At 47.3% G+C, this 23,284-nt stretch overlaps 1 protein-coding gene across 4 annotated transcripts in view; it reads right to left on the reverse strand.

Annotated features, from left to right (window-relative positions):
• Window positions 1–23,284, reverse strand: part of LOC118304010 (nck-associated protein 5-like) — a 124,826-nt gene that overhangs the window by 30,822 nt on the left and 70,720 nt on the right. For all 4 annotated transcript variants that reach the window (XM_035629628.2, XM_035629629.2, XM_035629632.2 and 1 more), the window contains 3 exons: window positions 20,205–20,338; window positions 6,243–6,333; window positions 770–949 (listed from right to left, as the gene is read on the reverse strand). In XM_035629628.2, coding sequence (XP_035485521.2) covers window positions 770–949; window positions 6,243–6,333; window positions 20,205–20,338 — 405 coding nt within the window. The remainder of the gene's footprint in view (window positions 1–769; window positions 950–6,242; window positions 6,334–20,204; window positions 20,339–23,284) is intronic.

Below are 23,284 nucleotides of genomic sequence, written 5' to 3' on the forward strand. Positions count from 1 at the left end.
CGTTGGGGGGGGGGGTCTTCATTTCACTTTGTTCCTCTCCCTTAGATGTGTTCACTGAATTAACTAAGCGCTAAGGCAAAGAACGTATCAGAGCAGTGGTGGTGCAGTGAATTATTGGTGAAAGCCATTTGTTTGTCTTTGCATGCATGCTATTCTTTGTTTTTATTGTTTTGTGAAGATGTGCCTGTACATTTCTAGTTCATCCTGAGACTGCACGTCACACGCCTCCCACCACGTAATCATCCCGAAGCCACGTGGGGGCCAGACCGGGGGACCTAACTTCATTAAGTCGGAGTCCCTTAATTGCTGAAGAGATCTGAGAGGACGCGCGTCCAGTGGCACGAGGGGAAAAAACAACAACAACAATTTAAAAAAAACAATCAAGCGTGGATGACTGTGGCTGCCGTTTGGGGGCTCGTGGGCGGAGGCGCGGCTTCGATTCTCGAACGCATGCGGATGAAAGCAGAGCTGGAGTGCAGCCCGAGGGGCCCCCGCGGCGGCTCTCGTAGGATGACTTTGCCCTCCAAAACGAAGAAGGCCCGAGATGATGAGCTGTGATGCTTTTCAGACACAGGCAGGAGCAAGGACTCTGAACACTGGCGGACGCGCACAGCCACAAAGGATAGCCAGGGGTGGCTGGAGGGTGTGGATATGAAGAAGAATGGAGGAGTATAGAAGAAGAGAGAAGGTAGCCGGAGATAAAGGAAAACAAAGGGAAAGCCGTAATGCAGTAAAGGTGGAGGGAGGAAAAAGGCGGTGAAGTCGTTACCTCCAGGGCCTTGAGCCGCTCCAGGAGGAGCTCGGTTTTGTCCTTTTCCTCTTCCGCTTGGCTGGCATCGGGATCGGCGGTTGGCAGAGGCCCGGGTTCCGGCTCCGCTCGATTGGCCGGCAGGCAGCCGTTCTCGTCGGGGCCGCCGTGCTGTTTCTGCACTTCCTCCGAGAGTTTATCCTGATAACACAGGCAACAAAAAACACAAGGTTAAGGGAGAGAGATAAAAAAAAAAAAGAAAAAAGAAGAAGACAAGGGGAAATTTGGCAAGCAAAAAAAAAAAATCCTGAGCAGATGGGGAGAAGGCGTTCAAAAGAGTGGGTACGGCAAATGTTGCAGGGCAACGTGACAAAAAGCTGCGATGGAAATCAGAGGGAAAGGAGAAAGTGAAAGATGGGGGCAACGATGGAAGGGGGGAGAGGATCAGATGGGCAGATGGGACAACAAGGAGGCAGCACCGGCAACGAAGTCTCTGAAACATCCCCTAATCCCTAATCATGTTTCACTCCTTTTCCAAAAGAGTGTCAGTGACCTTGAGGCCTCTCATCCCGTCCCCCCCCCCCCCTCTGCCCCTCACTGTGTTTCTGTCTCTCTGCAGGCTTCCTATTTCTCCCTTTCTTCCCGTGTTGTGTTTTTTTTTTTCCTCTTCTTCTTTTTGGCTTTCTGATAATCATCTAGTGGTAATAATTAGCTCCCTGTCACGCTCAAGAGATTTATTTTTATCTTTTTAAACATTTTTTTATCCTCAGAGTAGGTACTTACTGCATTCACTGAATATGGGTCACCATAGGTCATGGCAATGTTCAAGCTAATAAGATATAATTAGAGATGAAATAAATACTGCATCTTTTTTTTGTTTTTGTCATTGCAAGTTGAGTATATAGCGTTTGATTGTGGACTTCTGATGGACGGACACGGGCGATTTCAAGTCGTCACCTCGGATGTCTGCGAAACCACGGTGAGCGTTCTTCACCATGTCCTGCACTTCATTGGCTGAACCATCAGCCGTGCGTCGATTGGCTGTTCGACCACAGACAACACAGTGTTTTACATGAATGGCTCTCGGGGGTCCCGGGGAGGAGGAAAAGGGCGGAGAGTACAGAGAGGTGAGAGAGAGAGAGAGGGGAGGTGGGCGATAGGCTTTCTACAAAAGGTTATCTTGAAATAAAGCCGTACATGCAGCGTCACTCGTCACAAGTCGAATATTAAAACTGTTCCCCAAAATCAGGGGAAAACCAGGAATAAATAACGGTTTGAAGATTTAAATTTGATCGGCGGAAGAAAAATCCTTCATAGTTTGATCGGTTACCACAATACGAGTTTTGAGGGGCATGAGAAACATAGAAAACACTCCCGACAATGGAAAGAAAACATAGACACATCCTCCAGACAATGTTGGTCATGAAACCCCCTACACAAGTCAGACGATGAAAAACTTGTCAACACATGAACTCAATATAAACTTTAAAAGTGGGAAACGCCCCTTTTATTGGAGGGGTCCCCCGAAAGGTAACAGAACCTCAGTCTCAAACGTTCCACATGTTGACCAGGGAGGCTTAACCATGTCAGGCAATGAAATATATATATTGGATTCTGTGACGCATATCACTGGTGCATTATTAACATTATTACACTTTTTTCTTCATATTTGATGGGAAAATATAGAGAAAAAGTCCAAATGGATCTAAACTTGAGCAGCAGAGCGTTATTATTTTTTACAACTTCCTGCCCTATCGATCATCTCGTGACCTCTCAGACTCATCCTGAGACCTGCTCAGGGGCTCCCTGCCTTCGAGGTCGGGAGCCGATGGGACTGAACAATTAATGAGAAAAAATGATTGAGGGACAAATCGATGACGAGGAAAGGCATCGGTCGCACCCCGAAATAGACTAGTTGCGAGTTCTGATGAAAACCAAAGCTAGAATATTTAAGATTCACCCTGACTACAGCTATTCCCGGCCCGTGTCTTCCAGCTCGTTTGTGTCTTTCACTCACTCACTCCACCTGAACATTTACTGTAGGTGTTACGGTGCCCTGCAGTGGGAAACAAAGCCATTTCTTCAGATGACACGGGGTGCGATATATCGCTGTGCACACGAATTACATATTTCATCGCCACCTGAGCTTCGAGAGACGATCGTCAAACCTAGGAGACACAGACGGTTAGTGTGCAGGACGAAGTCGAGGTTGTGGCGGCGGCGCCGACGGATGGCTGCGTCCATGGCTTTTGTATCCACACGCAGCAAAGGAACACGCCGCGTCTCCTTCAGAGCACTTTGTTCTCGGCCTGATCCAATCTGCTCCAAGCAGTTATTAGGTCGGCAGTCTTGTTTGATTGCATTGTGTTTTGGAGGCGATGCTTGATAGTCACAGTTTTCTTCAAAGGTTTGCTGTTGTCTGCAGCCTGTGACGCCTGCGGTTTGCTCCGAGGGGCCCTGCTCATCAGACGGCGTTAAAGGGCTCGGTATTAATCTCCACGGAGAGAGAGAGAGAGTCTGGAGTGGGAGGAGGGCGGTGGTGGTGGTGGTGGTGGTTGGGGGGGGACCTTGTCGCTCACGCTGCCCTTTCCAGTTATTGAGTTTGTCTGCTGAATACACAGAATGCGGCCGCAGCAAGAGCACATCGCTGCGTAGGAACGGCTGCTCCGACTGGGAATAGCCCAATAATAATCCTCCAGGTTTATTCTCTTCGACAGCATCCCAGTGTGTACGCGCATATACAGTCCAGTACATTGTGTACATAGAGAGATTTTCTTACCTTCCTTGTGTGGGCGAGTTCTAATACTGGGGAAGACATTCAAATATTGCTGTCCGGGAATGAGCTTCCAGTAAAGATTATGAATATTAGCAAAGGGCTGACTGGGTAAAGAGGACCTTGGTCAGCAGCTCTCAATCAAGACATAGAATCTGGAAAGTGGAACATCTGAAGTTGGCGAAAGTCACTTCTGAAATGATGCTTTCAAATCTTTTGTGGTCTCAATCAATTCATCATAATCAAATCAACACCATCGCTGACATTTGCATGAATGGACACAAGAGCTGTTGGCCAGTCAATTATTATCTCAGTGAATGAGCAGTTAGAGCCACGCTGAAATACATTTTTACTAACAAGATTATACTATATCAAAATTACGTATTCATTCGTCCTGGTGGGTCGCTGACCAGAATAGAACTTTATGAATAGACGATCACACATCTGCATTTTATTAATGCTACATTGACGAAAAAGGAGACGGTGGCGTCCTTGGGAAGTTATGCTGTGAATGACAAATGTGCAGAATAACACTTACTTGTGTTCATTCATGTGTGAGGTTGTACGTCTTCTGTATTTCATTCATTTGCGGGAAAAAATATGTTAATTTCATCTGCTAAAATACAAATGTCTATATGTATTATGTACGACTGTTGCTGGTTTGAGGCATGAGACTATGAATCCCACTCTGACCCTGTTCTCAAATGGGAGATTCTGTTTTATTTGTATTTTAACTGACCAGCGGATGCCTGGCGACGTATTTTGAAGAGGTCACCTTGGGCTTTGGGAAACACTTTTCTGATATTTTTAGATTAAACCGTTCATTAATTCATAAAAAAAAAAACATGGAACTAAGAAAACTAATTTGACTGGGGTTGAACCCAGGTTCCTCAGAGTTGAGCAATATTAACTTTAACGCATCCAACCACCTTCTTCCATTTCTTCCTTCCCGTCTCCCTTGTCATACTGTTCCTCCTCAATGTAATCCGTCTGTGGCGTGGGGAACCCCGGAGAAGGGATTAGTCTGCGCCGAGGACGTCATTTGCATACTGAGGCGCTGGATTCATTTCACGTGTGTTTCACGAGAGCGGGCCGTCGTCGAGTCAGGTTTTCACCATTGAGGTTGACTCACCTCAGGAGGCCGTGTTGTCACAGCTGCTAATCCCCCCCCCCCCCCCCCCGTTTCTCTTCTTCTGGAAACTATCAAGCAACTGATGTTCAATCTTAGAGTACTAAATATTTTTTGGTCTACATCTGTCTCCGTCTTTTCGTACCCGCGATGAATACCCGCATGCAATCATTTACACAGGCACTCTCTTTTTATGACAGACTTGATGTACTAGCGGTGCCCTTTTCCTCTAATCCCCGGCGGCATCGCCGGTTATTGAAGACAAACATGTGGTCGCTGCTGTAAGGACACTGTCCTTATCATGTGCTCCCTGTGTGACAAAAGAGGGTGTTGTCGTGAATGCATCACACAGGCTTGGAGGCCGGAGAACGTTTGTCCCCGCGCTAATAGTTTGGAGGATAGAGGGACGGAGGCAACGGCAACGCAAGAGTAAACATGCGGAGCTCCAAATTGTGGAGTGCGACCCCGAAGATGACCCCCCCCCCTGCGCGCGCCTCAGAAATAAACAGCATTACTTTTTCTTTCTGCCTCTCCAATAAATCCCACCAGCTATTTCTCTTACGCAACAAGGTCGGCAACGAACGCTTTCACCTTGGCTCAGTCTGCCTTTACCCAACACAACTCAAATACTTATACTTGGAAAATCAGTGACTGAACACAGAACATAACTGTAATTATCTTAAAATGTACAGGTTATTTTCGTTTTTCTTCCCTTTCTCATCTTCCATGATTCAGTTACTTTTGAAAAAAATTAAGACAGCTTGCACATTTTTCTGGTAACTTAACTTTTACGGGTCCCATTATTTCCATCTCTTTTGACAGTTTCATCCATAATTTTCTAAATATTATCTGATATTTGGTTGTAAATAACTGATAATAGTAAAAGTAGTAAAAGTACTGCTGCCTATTAGAGCAACTCAGCTGCAGCAACATAAATACATTGGATAATGCTCGTTACATTCATGGATCATGCATATTTGTATATATAGCTCATAATTATTGTATTCAAGTTTTTTTTTGCAAACAGACTTACAATGACAATGGGTATTCTACATTCACAGTAATTGTGCGAACGATCAAGTGCCCCATCTATAGCCAATAGCAGAGTCAATAATATAGACACTAACTTATTATGTACCCATTATATTCAAGACTTTATATATATATATATATATATATATATATATATATATATATATATATATATATCCATCCAGACTTTCCCAGAAAGATTTGTTTTCTTCATGACTTTAGGATGATTTTAGGTAAATAATAATTGATCTGACATTGATCTTACATTCCACAGACCAGACTTGTAAAATAGTGTGGGACATTTTCAAGAATCCCTTTTTTTGGGGGGGGGGGTCATTCTAGAATGCAACACTTTGACCATTAGTCTCATAGTTAAATGTATAGGGATGCCTTTTCCTGGAAATCTGAGCAAATTTTGGGTAGAGTGAAATAGAAGTGTTTCCTACATGATTAATTCGAAGAATTACCTCACCTTTGATATTCATTTCAGTCACATTGCAGTTACCGCAGGATGCGCGACAGACACTGAGTGTCGGGGGGGGGGGCGTGGCATAGTTTACCTTGTAGGCCTTCATGATGTCCACCGTGTCCACCGCAGTCTGCTCCAGGACGCCCTGATTCTGCAGCAGCGTCCGCACCGTCTCTTCCATCCTGCGCACATGAAGACGTGTCGCCGCGTTACAGGTTTCGTATCACGTCAACGTAAACATGAAGCGGTTAAGGAGAACACGGCGTGGCACACACTTCTTAGACTTTGATGTTAATCACTCGTCGCTGTCGCATTTTTTGCAAAAAAAGCACCTCTATGAGATCGTTCTGGCAGCATCATCAGTATGCTACTCGTACTGTCCAGATTGTACAGTCAGCCACCTGTCTTCATACTGTGCACTGTGTCAACTTTACCATCCTCCTCCTCCTCCTCCTCATGATGGTCTCACAAGTCCTCGGATAATAAAGCGAAGGCTGCGGATTCTCCTGAATAAACAGGACATTGTTTCTTGTTTTCACAGTTCTAGGTGTCCAGGGAATGGTTCTACCAAGGTGGGGTGACCCCGTTGCCAACGTCCGAACATGATATATATATTTGGTTTTTTTAAATCTCTCCTGTAGAAGAGCCAGTATGAACCTGTCCGAGGACCTCAGAGTTATAAAATGTCTCAAATGATTGCGAGTCAAAGCCGTTAGCGGCTTCAAAATGATGAGCGGATTCAAATGCGCTGTAATCGTCTATTATGGGATCTATTTTCAAGCGGTTTTACTTTTTAACGAGATGTTTGTTGTTGCAAATGGATCATCGCATTCCTTCCAATGTGATTTTCTTTTTTCACACTCTCTGCAATAACACAAATGGCCCCACAGTGGGAGATGATAAGAGAATGGGACTGAATCGGTGCCAGAGACACAAGATGGATGAGTGGTATTTTTTTTTGGGGGGGGGGGACCGCATCCCAACTTCTGCTCAGTCCACTGTGCGGCGAGCAGTTTGTCCAAACGAGTGGACCGAGTACAAAATGTGCAAACATAGTACTTACTAACTTATTGTGTACGATTTTGTGGGCGTTCGTCTGTGCACGGCCGCATGCGTGTCTGCTGATGGCTCGAATTAAGTGCACTCACAGCAGCAAACACCGCGCGGGCGACCTTGGCCTCCAGGACCTGGTCTGCTCGGAAAACAATCTGCGCTCCCATTTTGTGCTGCAAACACCGCAGACTGCATGCAAAACAGGTGCCGGAGGAGAGAGCGATGCGAGAAAGCCTCTTGCCTATTTCCGTCTGAATAAGAGCCACATGCCATCTTTATCCCTCCAGCTACAGGGTGAACTTTACCCCACGTGTATTCACTATGGGATTCTGTGGGGAAAAAAATTAAATAAATAAATCCGACCAGCGCAGCACCAGATAAGCTACATGGGGAGGATCTTGGACCCAGCTGGGATCATGTAAACGGAAGGGATAAGATGAAACTGACATTCAGGGGCAGCAGCGGGTGTGGGTTGGGAGGGGGGGGGTTTGACAGCCAGCAGTTGTTAATAAAAAGGACACAGTCAGGAGGGAATAATGTGAATTTCATGACACTTTCGGCTTCTTCTTTTAGGTCTTTGGATTCGCAGCGATGTTGGACCAAACAATGGAGAGACTCGCGGCCGGAGTCCCGCTGTCTGCTGCGATATCACTCGCGTTGCCAAGGACCGGCGCTTCTCGCATGTCTCCATCCCATGGCTCGTGCGTTTGTCAGTGTGACACGGGGCCTTGTTGCCACCTGTCAAGCCGATCAAAATGTGCATGAATCAGGCAAAAGTAGAGCTTAACCTACTTGTGCTGGCACTTTACACATTTACAGCAAAAAAAGTTAAGAAGTAAGTATCTAGTAAATGTGCACGTCTTTGTGTGTGTTCCAAAAAACCTTGATGAAAGCAATATGTGAAATTCCGTTATTTCACTTATTTGAAAAATGTACTTCACTCGTGTTTGTGCGTTCAACGTCGGGCAGTGGTCTGCAGGCAGTTATGTTATAGCTTAGCATAACGACTGGAAGCAAGAGGAAACAACTGGCCTTGCTCGGTCCAAAAGCTCCGGAACGCCGGGAAAATGATGTCATAACAATTTTTAAGGTGATGCTTTGAGTTATCATGGTGCGTGAAAAATAGATGTGAGCATTTGTGGGAGTTTATCGACGTCAAGAAAACACTCGATCCTAAATGAAAAGATCATTTCATGTAGTATACATATGCTGTGCATTATGTCTTATGCAGGGTTTTGTTGTGCAACACATTTCCCGGTAGTCCTCCGGTGATCGGCCCCTGGCAGTGGTTGGGAATGAGCGCAGGCAGGCAGGACCATCTGTCCAGGGGCTGAGCCATAAAGCCCCCGTGTAATCAGGCCGCTATAGCTGCTGACTGAACAGTCGGGAGAGGCAGAGCGGCAGGCAGGCAGGCAGGCAGGCAGGCAGTGCTGGTGGCAGATTGCTCCAGTTCCTGCTTTGAATGCTGCCCTTAATCAGCACATCCTATAGAGCAGAGAGGACGCGACATAGACGGCTTTGGGTGTCCGGAGACGCTGACACCAGGGGTCAAGGACTGGCCGACGTGGCGTGATCAGCATGGAGGGTATAGGGGGTAGTTCTTTGGCCTGAGGGGCTGACCACCCACTGCCACAGGAATGATTTGTGCCTCCTGTGCATTATTATGATACTGGAGCCACATAGATACATATCTTTATCTTGATTTTTCGAGTGATCTCCTCAATCCTCGGACACTCCCCTGCCAGTCCGGGTCGAAAACGTTTCCGCCCACTGCACAACGATGAAGACTTTGAAACAATTCCTTGAGTCGCGAATATATTCCCCGAGCCGCAGCAGATGGGGGAATGGAGGGTTTAGCATCTCCATAGCTCACTTGAGGAAAAATAGAAAAGGGGAAAAGGGTGCAAAAATGACATTACTGTGTTGTTAAAAAAAAACACTTAATGGCGCACCGTCGCTCTCTCCCTCAGAGGAGCAGTCAAGAAAATAATGCTCTCCTGCAGGCCGTTTTGGGGATTTGGTCCACTGAAATTCAGCAACACGTGTTATGTGAGCTTGATGGACGATGAGTATGTTAAGGTGGGAGTTTGACAAATGAAGGCTGAGATGAGAAAAATGGGGGGAAATACGGTGGGACGAGCGAACAGATGGACTGGAAATTATTCTAATGCGGCAAATACTCCAAGGACGAAATGAATGGCACCGACGTGTGTTTTCGTAGCTGGTGTGGTCGCACATGCATAAGTTCCAGACAAACTTCCCAGCATGCTCGCCGCGACCGGCTAGACCTCAAACGGCCTTGACGTTACACAAAGTGGCAGGATGGTCAGAAACACTTTGAGGCCTCAGCCCGCCTGTGTCCTCGAGCTGTGGCGTGGACGACGGAGGGAGGGAGGGAGGGAGGGAGGGGTGGAGAGGGAAGGGTCTGGATGTACCTCCTGTTTGTTTGAGGGGTGGGCGGCACTCCCTCGCACGTGAAAGAGACCCTTTGTGTTTTTCACGAACAGTCTCTGGACGGAGAGACTGGGTTCCACTCGGAGGGACGTTTTTATTCCATCTCAACAAAACGTGAAAAAGCTGAAAGCGGACTGCACCCGCCGCTCGGTGATCTCTTCAACTCCTCAGCCTCACACGGCAGAGGAAGAACACAATTTTCATTCAGTCGTTTCACGCTTGCGGATTCGACTCCTACCCAAATCTTTTTGGCTCTGCGGGGAAGTTTGCTTTTGGCTATTGAATACAGGATTCAACATCTTTCTTTTACTCACGAACCTGCTAACAACTAATACCCACAATCAAACAAAAGGGCTGGATTTCTATCGAAATCACTAAAGCGTCCTCAGAGCGTATTCGTGTGGGGATCTCATTGTGAATGAACAAAGCACAGAAAAGCACATTCAGATAAACACATGCAACGTTTCCAACATAAACCGACAACTAGCAGAAGTGTCCCCTTATAATGAACACTGCGATTTACCTTTCTCGTAAATGGATGGAATGCAACTCAGATGACAGAGAATTATTTGACATAAAAAAACAGTCATGCTCAGTGTGATCAATCTCAACATGCTCACCGACGACATATTGAAAATACCACTCAGGGAAGGGAGAGAGGGAAGGAAGGACGTGTCCGTGCGTGCGTGTGTGTTCTGAAGGCACGTATGTACAGAGATGAAAGCACGCGCGGTCGGAATTTCAAACGCGGCGTTTGTCAGCAGTGCAGGAAATACAATTAACGGTCCAATCAATTTTCCAGCCCGAGGTCTGATGAGCTTTAGGCGACCCCACCCTCCCACCACCCTCACCTCCTCTGCATAGAACACACCCACCCCCACACACACACACACACACACACACACACACACACAAACACACACACACAGAAAACACATCTGTGATCGCAGGCTGCCCAGAGCTTTGATGTGACGACGAACCCGTGGAGGTGAACAAAGTGGGCTGTCATCAGCACACACTGGAACAATTAGAGGAGAAACGTTGCTGCTGCTGCTGCTGCTTTTCACATGAGAAAACCTTTCTCACTCCTTCTTCTTCTTCTTCTTCTTCACCATTTAGTCGTCAAAGGTAACAATGACATCAAGACTTCAAAACTATTTTCTATTCATTGAAACCACACCGGCTTTACACCGCTCTCGCCCCTTCACTGGCAAATTCCTTCGCGGGCCTTTTTAAATTATCAAAGGACTCAAGACCCCCCTCTCTCCAGAGTTAACAATGTTAGCTCAAAACTTACCCCATCTTGAGTTTTACTCCCTTTTTGACGCAACCGTTTTTCCTGAAAAAAGCCAGATAAACCCCGCAGACATCCCTGAGCTCCATATTGTAGAGAAAATCCGGACACGCGGCCAGCACTCCACTCTCACAGCTCCATGAGAGTGACCCAGACAGCTGCGGCTGAAATGTGGGTCTCTGGGATGAAATAGGCCAACGCAGTCGCGCGATCGACCGACCGACCGACAGACAGACAGACAGACAGACAGACAGACAGACAGACAGACAGACAGCGTGGTCGGCCCCACAGCAGATCTCCTGTTCTCGTTGCCCCGCTCGCCGCGTCTCCAGCGTGTCATTATCCGACACCGGCCCCTGCGCAGAGACAGTGATCTGGCAGGCAAAGACTTTCCCATATGTCCCATGTTAAGCCCTCTCTGGAGGAGGACGGACCCCTGCCGGGAGGCGAGCAGGCCGGTAGTCTCGGATCAGAGGGGGAAGCGGGGATGATGGGTTTGTAGGGATGAAGCACGACTAAAAGGGCCCGGGGATCCCCTCCTGGTTTTGTCAGCCAGTGTGTCTTGTGTTCACGTGTGTGTGTGTGTGTGTGTGTGTGCATGCAGTTGCGTGGGTCTTCACTGGTGATTAAGAGGCGTTGGCTTCACTAAAATCAACACTTTCTGTGCAAAAAGAAAAATAAAGAAGCATTTGCATGCCAGGACACTCGCAGCGTGATCAGAGCTCTCTGCAGGCCATCGCAGGTTTCTTCTCGCTCGTGGTTCTCGACGATCTTCCCCCTCCAAATGTGCCACTTTTCATTAGCACAGTCTTTCGATGCTCGCTTGTTTAGTCTACTCTCCTGCCAACGGCCGCCTGCGTCCGTTGCATGTTCCACAGCTCGGACGCCGCGGGAGTCGCTGATCCCCTGCCCCCGTGGTTGGATATGCGGTGCTGCCAGAATTCAGTGGCGGCAGCAAGTGTTGCCCTGTTCTACACACTCTTTTGCTTTGTCGTCTTTCTTCATCATCTTGTCAAATGCTGTGCGCCACATGAGTTTAAACAGCACGAATGGGAAAGATGAGAGTCAAAGAATTGGACGAACAGAAACAAACCTACTAAAAGAAAAAGAAAGAAGCTCTGAAACGCCAAGTGATGGAAAGTAACGGCAGATCGGTGGAGACGCGACAGCGCCTCCTCCTCTGTCCGTCTCTGTTCCCGCTCTCACTTTATCAGCACCGTCAGGGGGCTCAAGTTGGCCGAGACGCCCTAATCAGATTTGAGTACATTTGAAAATCCTGTACCGCTGCTGAAATGACAGGGAGAACAATCACCTGGTTGTGCGGCTGAATCCAGGCCATCGGGGGGGAACCTCGCGTGACCGCCACACCGACGGCTGCAATCGCCTTATCCGACGTCAAGGAGCCCGAGCGAAACTGTCCCTTTTTTTTTTCTCCCACAAAATCATTCCATTCTTCTTCTCAGACTCCGTTCCAGCAAATCACTTATGCACGCCCACCGGGTGATTGCCTAGCTTAACCCGACGCTAAGCCGACCTTATCCTCTTACGAGTAGTTTTGCGGAAAACATGCAAGGAGACCCTTTCTTAGACGTGACCCAAATGAAGGAGAGGAACAAACTGCCTGCAACTCAACTTGACACTTTTTGGTGGAAGGTTTGGGTCGAGTTCAGAGCCTCGGGGACAGTCAAAAGTTGTGCGCGCGCGTTGCAGCGGGGTAGCATTACAAAGGACCTTGCCCTCGCGACCGCTGACTCCCGCCAGCGACCTTTGACCTCATCAACAAGACACACATGCCAGAGAAAAAAAGAGATCAAGAGGCCAAAGCATTAAAGATACTCTGACAGTCATATTTCATTCCAATATTTGTCAGCCAACTGCTGTGAAACACCCCTTTGAAATCAGAGGGCTTCGTTTAGAATACACTTAAAATTAGATGATTCGTATGAACATCGGTTTATTGAACTACTTTATCTTAAATGCCATTTAATGTCTGATTGCAAATGTTAGAAATGTACAAGAAACTGGAAAAACTATCTCAATGAAATACCAGATTCCAGAATCATCACCACACGATTTTAACAGAAGTGGATATTGCCGGCCGGGTGCATTCGAGGACTAGTCTGTGAGGAGCGTAAATTAAAACGGACATATGGAGGGAACCAGATTTAGGTTCTCTCTCATCCCTGCAGCAGTCCCACTACATTTGGTAGGCTTTGCATGGGAAATCCCCGATGGTCATCCGCCACATGTTGACCCCTGGCCAAAGGAAGCAGTTAGCAACGAGGAAGCCATTGAATCCTCAAGAGCATGTCACATGGACGCATCTCCGCAGCGGGGTTACGGGCATGTGTGTTCCACATGTGAGACGATGGCGGAGGGGAGACGTCCCAGTGGGAAAACCCCAGTCACGAGGACAGCGATGAGTCCATTAGTTACACTGTGAGCCGCAACCGCTCCTGGGACGGCCCATTCGGGAGCAGGGAGGATTGAGTGGGACGTGGGTCACGACACAGCGCAGGGGGGATGACACTTTGGAGGTACCAGTCGATTGCGCATTTAGTCAGTTGGCAGGAAATGAATTGGCAGCTATAGTTTGACTATTGACTGTTATTTTTCAAGCAAAATTGGCAAAGAAATTGTGTGGTTTTCTTAGTGGTCTATCATAAGAAATTCAATACGCTTGGGTTGTGGAAGAAACAAGGAATTGTGTCAGCTCGGAGCAATGTTTGCTGTTTTCTGATATTTTATAGAGTGAATATGCGTAGATTCAAAAAAGCGAATTTGCATTCATCCTTTGTAGGTTGAACAAAGTACAAACAAAATCTAAGAAATACATCTGTAAATCAAATATTGCCATAAACCTGTCCTGCATATAATTTTTGCAACGTGGCAAAAGTGTATATCTCTGTTGGTCTGCCAAAATTTCTGTCTCTAATGAATAAAGTCACACTGGAGACCAGTCACAACGACGGACACCACGCCTCTTTCTAAAGCACTGGGAGTTGAGCACCTCCAGCTTCCTACACATTTCATCCTCTCACTTCCTGGTCGCGGTAGCTCGTCATGCATCTAGTTTTTTTTCCGTTTCATGTGCTCGGGTCTCAAGGCATTTCACTCTGAAATCTCTGCCTTCAATACAAGGGAGATTAAAATCATTTAGTTTTTTGGTCAAAGCATTGAAAAGAAGAAAGAGCTGAGGTTACTTTTGATCATTTGCAGAGCCCAGGAAGTGTTTCTTCTGACAGACAGTTTTAATAAGGACGTTGTCGCTGGTACTGCAACTGTTTTAAATTGAAATTATTCACTTTTCTCCTGTAGCAACAGAGATCTCTGGGATTTTTTAAAATTAAAATGTCCTTCTTGTTGCCCGTATAACATTGTAACGGTATATGTGTCAACCACAGCAGCTGTCAGAAAACCAGATCCATATCCTGCAACCACCAGGTTCAGTTTGAATCGCATGCTATCTGGCTTCAGGCTACAATCTGTGAGCACCAGCTTCACAAGCCGGAGAGGACGCAATGAGGACGGATGCCCTACTTCGGCGGAAGCCTGTAATCTGACCTCTTTCGCCACGTCCATAAACGTCATATCCAGCGCCTTTAATCCACTGCAGGAAGTCGAGTTTTATGCGTGTTTGTGACTGCACTGACATAGTTGGAAGCAAGTAACGGGTCACGCTTTGACCCGTTACTTGCTTGATAAGTGTGAGGATTGTGTTCTGAGGAAAGGAAAAAAAAAGGATGATTGATACCAAAGCTCTCTTATGGGCTGACAATTCAGAGCCGAGCGATAGAGCGGAATAACCCAAATTAAGTTCAATCAGACATAATTCCCTGCTCAAATTCAGAGGAAAGCGGCCGAAGCGGACCAATAAATCCACTGATTATGAGGTGCGCCCGAAATAGTCCAGACACCTATTATCTATTTAATAGCCCTCATCCCCATTGGGCAGGAGTAAGGAAGTAACTTCAAAAAGACTGCCCCCCCCCCCACCCTCTTTAATGACCCCAGATGTGTCGTCTTGAACAGGGGCCTGATTCATCTGGTTAAATACTGCCACCGCCAAAGGCATGCGGGTGGGGTATTAAAACACTTGGGTCAGGCGTGCCTGGATGCTTGGATGATTAGAAGAGAGGGCATTGATCTGCACAACACAGTGCAATCACTCAGCTCGCTCTCGGACTGTGTAAGTCCTTGCTGGGCCGGCTGTAGTGCCGCGGTAATGAGAGTAGCACATGAATGCGTACACACATACCGACACACACACAGGGTTCTGAAACGTTACCCTGTGGACCGTGGCCGGATCTCCACCTGAGCGTGACCGTCCAAACAACACGTCCAGTTGTGCTGCCATTCCTGCCTGTTTAGATCATCTGCGCACGTGCGTGTGCACACCGAGTAACGCGCAGAAAAAAGGAATACGCCGGCGAGCTGTAAATCTGCAGGCACCAGTCATCGTCGGCCTGCTGCCGTTGTTGTTGTTGTTGTTAGTCTAGCCGTAAAGTCTCTCCCGTATCCTGCCACAAAGAGGGACGGCGATGAGTCAAAGTCAGTTGGATCGGGTCGCCGGCAGGACGCTCGCGGTTTCGCCAATGATCACACGTGCACGCTGGGCGACGATGACTCAGATACACTGAAATGTATTTCCAAAAGCGCCTTTCGCAGATTGGTTTACCTTGAATGCCTCACAAAGAACAAAAGTGACAAAAAAAAAACAAGAGAGATAAGCCGCAGAATACGCAAGTGGCACAGAGATTTAGAAACTGTGAACCTGTGTACTTGCCTAGGTGTGTGTGTGTGTGTGTGTGAGCAGACTTTGAGAGCAGCATGCAACACAGGGCCGCTCCTTTTCCCTTTCTAGAGGTGTCTAATCTCCACAACAGGCAGAGGAGGGCCTACGATAAAGTCTTTAAGAGGATAAGCATGGCAAGCAAAACAAAACGCAGCGGAGAGAAACCAAACAAATTGCCACAAAAGGCTGGGGGGGGGGGGGGGGGGGGGGGGGAATCCGTGCAGTCTTTGTGCTCTGTTCCACACACACACACGGCAAATTAAATCGCATTACCTGAGAACTGCCTCCCTCATCTTCGAGCCAGACGGTAACACGGGGCCCCCAGCGGCCCCCATGTCGCTGTCTGCTCACCAGTCATCCTGAGTGTGGTAACACAGGAAGGGGAGGGGGTTTCTGGACAGGGCCTTCCGAAAGTCCTTTGCGGGATAGACGTCCGAATGCACTAGATGGATTATATTTCGATCTCTGCAATTCATTTAGCCCGCTCTCTACAGTCATGTGCCGAAGGACAACGGGACGGGACCCGGAAGTGTGGCTCCTGGTGTCCCCATCTTTTGCTTCTCCTCCATTCTCCTGTCCTCTCCCGCTCGGGCCTCTTAAACGTTTTACCCATATGGAGTTGTGGGACGTCCAGGGTGGGCCGAGGAGGCTCCCGGACTGTGGTCTGGAGTCTCCCGCTAATCCGTAGGAGGTTAATGACGGGAGGCCTGGCTAGTGGTGGTGAAGTCTCGTGGGGGGTTGACTCAAGTCAGGAGGGGCTGGGCATGTGACCCACACCGGGCTAAGAGGCCTGGGGGAGGGTGTGTGTGTGTGTGTGTGTGTACACCTACAGTATGTCTGGAGCTAAGTGGTCAGTCACTTGAGGAATGCTGAATTTTCTGATCCCAGCCGTGCGAACAGGCGAAAAAGCAGCCGAGAAAAAGCCGGTCGCTCCACCTTCTGTCGATCCCCGCCTTACATGCCAGTGTACGAGTCACAGAGGCAAACGTACACACAGAAAACAAAGACCGTCAGAAGCCGAGATTCACCAGAGTGCGTCTGGCACCAGGAGCGTCTGTCTGATCTTTTCTGCTTGGTGTGAATATGCCTGTTTGCTTGTGTGTGTGTGTGTGTGTGTGTGTGTGTGTGTGATACAGTTATGCGCAGCTCTAACAAGCATCTTATTACATCTGTGTCATTTCATCACAGAACCTCTTTCTCCTGGCGCAGCAAACCATAAACACAAAAAAATTAAGCATTGAGCTAAATCAAACGACAACCCTGTTTTCTTTTTGGCTTAGTTTAAAAGAAAATCCATTTAAATAACTCGTTTACATAGTCTTTGATATGTTCGGCATACAAACGTGGCGGGCTCTTATCGTTCAAATTGATACGCCTGTTACCGGCCTGATTTCACTTCCAATCTTCATGATTCAAAGCGCAACCTCAATTAATTAGCAATAGGCAAATCAATCGTCGCCCGAGGTCAAACAGATCCAAGTCTATTTAAAAAGATTGGGCGTCCACTCAACATGATTTGTGGCCGTTATCTCCAAAGACACATTGATGAACTGAGGTTTCTATTCCCCCCTAATGCGCAACAAATAACGGGCGTAAATCAATCAGGAGATATGGATGGAGAAAAGCGGCGCAGACACAGAGTAATTGTCGTCTGTCGGCCGACGGGGCGGGCGTGTGCGTTGTGAGGCGGTGCACGTGCGCGACCCAAACGCCAATAACTTGGAAACAGTGCGAGCGAGCGGCAGACGAAAGTGGGGCAAAGATTCATGGGAGGACACTTGTCAGTAGCCTGGTGACCGAGTTACCCCTATTTTTTTGGTTTTTTATCTCTCTTGCTGGTCTGTAAGTCGCTAATCAAAGTGACCACACTGATGTCCCATCTGCCACCGGGGCACAGCGCCACCGATTATTGGCCGCGATGAGAGCGCGTTAATCCACCGAAGGGGCCAGGTACGAGTACAACGTTGGCCCCGGGGCTCGCTCGCGTCCCGATAGGCGCTCGGCAATGCTTAGACAAAGATTAGGGACTTTGACAGTGACACTGAAATCCCGTTAGCTCATCGGTGCAGACCTGTGCTCCCACGAGAGTCACAAAATCCACTGGCGGCGCGGGGCGCATGGAAATTACAGCAATCCAGTACGGTGACAATGAGCGCTGCGGAGCACCAGTAGCCGTCTGGCGCCCAATGAGAACCATCCATCTGGGCGACCTCTGCCATGATCTGTCTCTGTGGGGACCGGCGCTGTGCCCAATCAGGGACATGCTATATATATATATGGTACTTCCCTCCTAATAGAATTGCAGTACTTTCTCTGCCTCTGGCGACAAGACATCGCCTCATATTGCTCCTGCCCCGTCTACTAATCCACCACTACATCCACCCCCTTCAACAGTCTCACTCTATCGGAGGTGAGTGCCTCGGCTTCATCCCCAGTAATAGAATCACTTTTTTTCTTGGCAACATGCTTGGAAGAACTCAACAAGTCTCCGCGCGGGTCGAACAGGGAGACGCTGGACGTGGACAGGTGCTGTTTTGGAATCGGTTCATGATTTTAGGGGGCTATGGTTGAGGCCGTGTCCTCGGGCCATGATCAGCCGAAAGATCGCGACGCGATTGGTTGTACACTCTTCCTCGTCCCAGCGTAATAGGCGCATCATGGGCCCCTTCTGCTCGGGGAGTTTTCCCTCTCCTTTGACGAAGAAGCGAAAGAAGAGCGGTAGATGTAGTGACACTGCCGTTTCGATGGGTTTGAAAGAAGTTGTCGGTTGATGTCGGCTGTACGGTGTACAGCGACGACGAACCCGAACCCCTTGACCGTAGCCATCTTTTGAATTCCAGGAGACGTGACAACACGCAACAACCTCCAGCTGAACAGGTGCACTCAAGCTTCAGCAACTGGAAACTTACCCATAAACATGCTAAAAGGATCATTGAGTGAAAATGCAATTACCTTGTTTAGAACTGTTGCTAAAGGACCCCCTGAGCAAGGCGCTTAACCCCCCCTGCGGTTAAGCGCTATAAGCTGCGTCCAGCAGCTCCGAAAGTGTCAACCGGGCGGAATGCGACGCAGGGTGCGACGCAGGGTGCGACGCCGTAAGCGCGTAAACTCCATTGAGCTTAACCCCCCAGAGGCAACAATGGGACACTTTAAATGTGCGATAAATCTTTTGGAACGGCTCATAAATATTTTATTCTTCCCCCGGCGGTGACGCTGCCCTCGTCTGCACTATAACACTGGGACCATTAAAATGTACAGGATTTTCTCCACCGACTTAATGAGAAGATAAGCTCTCAATGTGAAATCCTCTGGACTCTCTTTCTTCTTCCTCTTTCTTCCTCTTTTTTCCCCCCGCGCTGAACGCCTATCGCCTAATTGCAGCATCAACCCGGCTCTGACTCTCGATTTGCCTTCCCGCTCTGTCACACCTCAGCAGCTGTGTGGCGGAGGACAACTTCATGAAATAGAGGTTACTGAAAGTTACGACAGGAGCATTGTTCAAGCACATCGTGCTTTTATAACTTGATTTTCTTTTTTCATTCGTTTTTTTTTTTATAGCCAGAGTAATGTATCAGCTCATCTTGTGCTGAAGACAAGGTCATGCGACCAGGTGGAATATCACAGACAAAATGGTGAGTCCAATGAAGTTGAAAAAAAACAACCCAGAAAGAGCAGGGATATGATATGGATTATGAAGTTTATCCAAAGACCAAGTGTTTGATTGCAGGGAATTGCGGCAAATAATTAATTGCTGTTAAATTTTTTTTTTCTAAAATGTCCTCGTTGTTATTCTTTATTCCAAAAAATGTGACACACGTTGATGGCTTTATCAGATCTACTGTTTATCTCGGTGTTTCAAGATCGTCTTAACATTGTAATGCTGCTTATGTCAAATATTGATGTGTCATGATTGAATAAGGAATTTCCTGCATCTTTACACTCATTACTGATGCTGTTTCTTCAAAGTGTATTAGAGACTGAAGAACTTTGAGGACACATTTGCTCCATGCTGCAAATTAAACTGATTTCCAATTTCTGCCAGCGCTTTTACACGACTCAAAAGACACATTAATAACTTTTCTTGTTCTTACATTTCACTGCAAGAATTTTTGCCATTGTTGTGGCAATGCATAACTGGCTAGATTCCTTTTTCTTTATCATTATCTAAATGGTTCAATAGCAGCGGAGTCATCGAGTCGAGAAGTCTTCCTCTTCTCGTTTTAGTTTGACAAGGTTAGCTTAGTGGAATATAATACACTATATTTCTTGATTATATCATAGTACTTGAGTTAATGTTCTTAACTTTCAAACTCTGGCTACAACTTCTACACAGTCAAGGATCGCTGACGTCAACTGCAGTACATGCTGATCAGGATAAACATCTTAGCAATGAGCAGCGATAGTTGTCAGTATAGCGGCGGTAAATTGGATTTTAAAGTGCACGGCGGTCCTTTTACCTGGAGAATTGTTGCTGCAGCGAGACCATCTGCGCCCGGCCCAGCTCGGACTCCTCTGTCACTTCCCGGAGACGCTTCTCGCTCTCCAGTCGCAGGCGTCGCTCTTCCTCTAGCTCGTGGATCAGCTTTTCTCGCTGCGGACGACAACGACAACAATTTAAAAAAAAAAAACAAGGGCGGTTAACTCTCTGCGTCGTGTGGCCTTAAAGGCTCAAAGGATCGACCCCCTCGGCATCCCTAAGTCATATACCATACCTACGGTGCCTGAACGGGTAAGCCCCCGAAGCCCCGGTGGCCAGAGGCATTTGTGCTTTTGCCGCTTACTCTGACCTCTGACCCTCCTTGAAAAGGGTTAAGTGAAAACAGAATGCTTCTATGATGTAAAAAAGGCACCTTAACACTTTTCTTTTGTCTAATATCCAACACGGATACTTGCTCATGCTTTAGGATTGGTAAAAAAAACAAAAAAAAAATAAGACGATAAGGATGTGATGACATTTAAACTTCCATATTGGCAAAAAAAAACTTCCAGTAGTTTGTTGTTACTTTGAAATGCTCATAATGAACCCCTCCATCCCTCGCCGGCGCCGTGACAGAAAGTTCATGCTAAATGTCAAACAACACCATCAGCGAGCCTGGGTCTACCATGCCTCCATCTTTTCCTCCCGAACTCTCTCTCTCTCTTTTTTTTTCTTCTTTTCATTACAGCTCGTTGCATATTTACAGCACCAAGGTCCCCGAGCTTTCAGTTCCTGCAGTCAGCCGATATTCAGAAAACGGTGCTGCGGCGATGAAAGGAACACATACAAACACCGGAAAAAAACTATTTATCCTTGCAGTGTTGTTGCACGGTAAAAGGAAAAGGAAAGTGTTTTTGAGGCCAAACGTGACCTCACTCGACTCGATAGATGCTGAATTTGTAGCCCATCAGTGAGACACAGGTGGTGAAACCAAAAGAGAGGCTCCATATCCTTTGCAGCCCAGGCCCAAAAATTTGAAAGCTCAACACCACGGCAAGGCCAAGTCGTACCCGCCATTCCATCCCGTTCCACTTTATTTTATTTCTCTCAGTGCTATGTGGGTTTTTTTTTTTCCTCTGAACCTCGGTTTGGTGCGGGTTAGCTCCTTCTTCCTCCTCAAGGAAAGCCTCCACAGTTCACATGGTCATTTTTCATCTTTCCCTTTTCACCAGAGACACATTTAAAAAATAAAAAAAAATGAAAGCTCTTTTTTTTTCAGTCTTTAATTGGATTGCTCTACTTTCTGATGGCTTCGGCCATCTGCTCCCCAAAAGGGAGAACCGTCCCCGCCTCAAGCGCAACTTCAAACGCCGCGGCCCCTGTGCTACAGTATAGCGCGCTGCCCTGCTCGAGCCCCCCCCCCCCGTATTTAAAATTGAGTTTATTCAGTGACAAAAGTTGTGGAGGAAGCTTTGAGCGGCCGCCATCAGCGAGACTGAGGATTACAGCTGACTGAACAAAACAAGGGAGAGGATCAGTCTCTTCGTCGCGCAGAAGCCCGGGCATCATCATCATCACCACCGCCGCCGCCGCTGACAATTATTCACGACAGTGCAATTGGCCCCCCCGTTTTCTTAGCAGAAGGTTTTTGGACGATCAACCAACCGTCACTGGCTCGTCAGAAATATGAGCCACGAACGCCAGATCCTAAAAATGACTGCAAATTGGTTCTCAGAAAGCTGCTTCTCCTGCAAACCAAAGGTGAAGCGTCTGCTGAGCAGGAGATGTTGAATATGAGGTGCTTTTCATCTTATTGTTTTGACTGAACAAAGAGTATACATCTCAACTATATATATATATATATATATATACATATATAAAGTAGATGTATTGTTAAGTTATTATGACGGTAATGTCAGTCACGGGCAGCTAATTCAACGGGGGATTATCCTGTCAGTCCCTGGTAAAGGATTACATGTCATCTTTGAGAGAGTGCAATATCTGTGCAATAAAAAAAAAAAGAAAAGGAATTGATGTGTATTTTTTTGCTCTCTCTCTTTTCAGTCTTCCTCTTCATGCTGAGCGGCTTTTTCGACATTATGGGGACATCTAGTGGTGAGAAAGTATAAGAATGAAGCACAGGGGTACCCTCAGTTTTTCTACCCATGATTCAACGCTACAACATAGAACCAAATAAGAGCGAAAACGAGTGGCAAGCACGCCTGTCAATTACCTTACCGGACTGTCTCTAATCCAACCAATGATATTTCACTATATTGTCTGTTGGCAGGGATTCTGTCACAAAAAACAGTTTTTTTAACAGGGTGTATCTGTCGAGGACAGAGAGAGAGAATATAAAAAACCCAAGTCCCCATTAAAACCGGTTCTGGTTCTTTCACCGTGGCCATAAATTCATGGCTACTATGTGGAAAGGCTCTTCACACAACAGGGAGCCCCCCCCGCCCCACCCACCCCCTTCGACAGGAGTAATGGCCGCTGTAAATCCAGTCGCCCAGAAACACAAAGTAGTTCATCCCCCTGCCAAGCGCTGGACCTATATATCTGGACAGAGGCCGACGACTTTTTCTGGCCCTTTTTCAGCTTCTTTCCTTGAGCAAAAAAAAATGGGTCAGGGGGAGGATGCAAAGAGCGTGTTGCAAAACACAATATTTACTTGCGCGACAAAGTGCAAGAAGGAAAGTGTTTTTTTCTTCCTTGAGCAGCCAGGATAGAATCACGTTTTTTAATGACACGAAGCTACCCGATTACGAGCGCAGCCTCCGGCGGCTAGTATGGTTTAGCTGGATTCCACTCCAATGCAAGACGAAGCACAAAGGGCTTTTCTACGCGGGAAACACGTGTATTCATTGTGCACAGTATTGTCCGGCGAGTCGCCCCCCCCCCCCCCCCCCGGGATTCTCACAAAAGTGCAGTAGCTTTTAGTCGTGATTTTTGTTGCCCACGTGGCCCCCGACTAACGCCCAAGGGGCATAAACCACCGAACCGCTCTGTGTCTGCTGACAGAGTCTTGCCAACACCCCCAATAACAACACAGGATTTATAGTCGACGTTGCCGTAAAAAAAAAAAAAGGGCCCTCTATTGCTTTTGTTCAATATATA

The sequence above is a fragment of the Scophthalmus maximus genome, chromosome 1 (genome assembly GCF_022379125.1).
Source record: "Scophthalmus maximus strain ysfricsl-2021 chromosome 1, ASM2237912v1, whole genome shotgun sequence".
NCBI lineage: Eukaryota > Metazoa > Chordata > Actinopteri > Pleuronectiformes > Scophthalmidae > Scophthalmus > Scophthalmus maximus.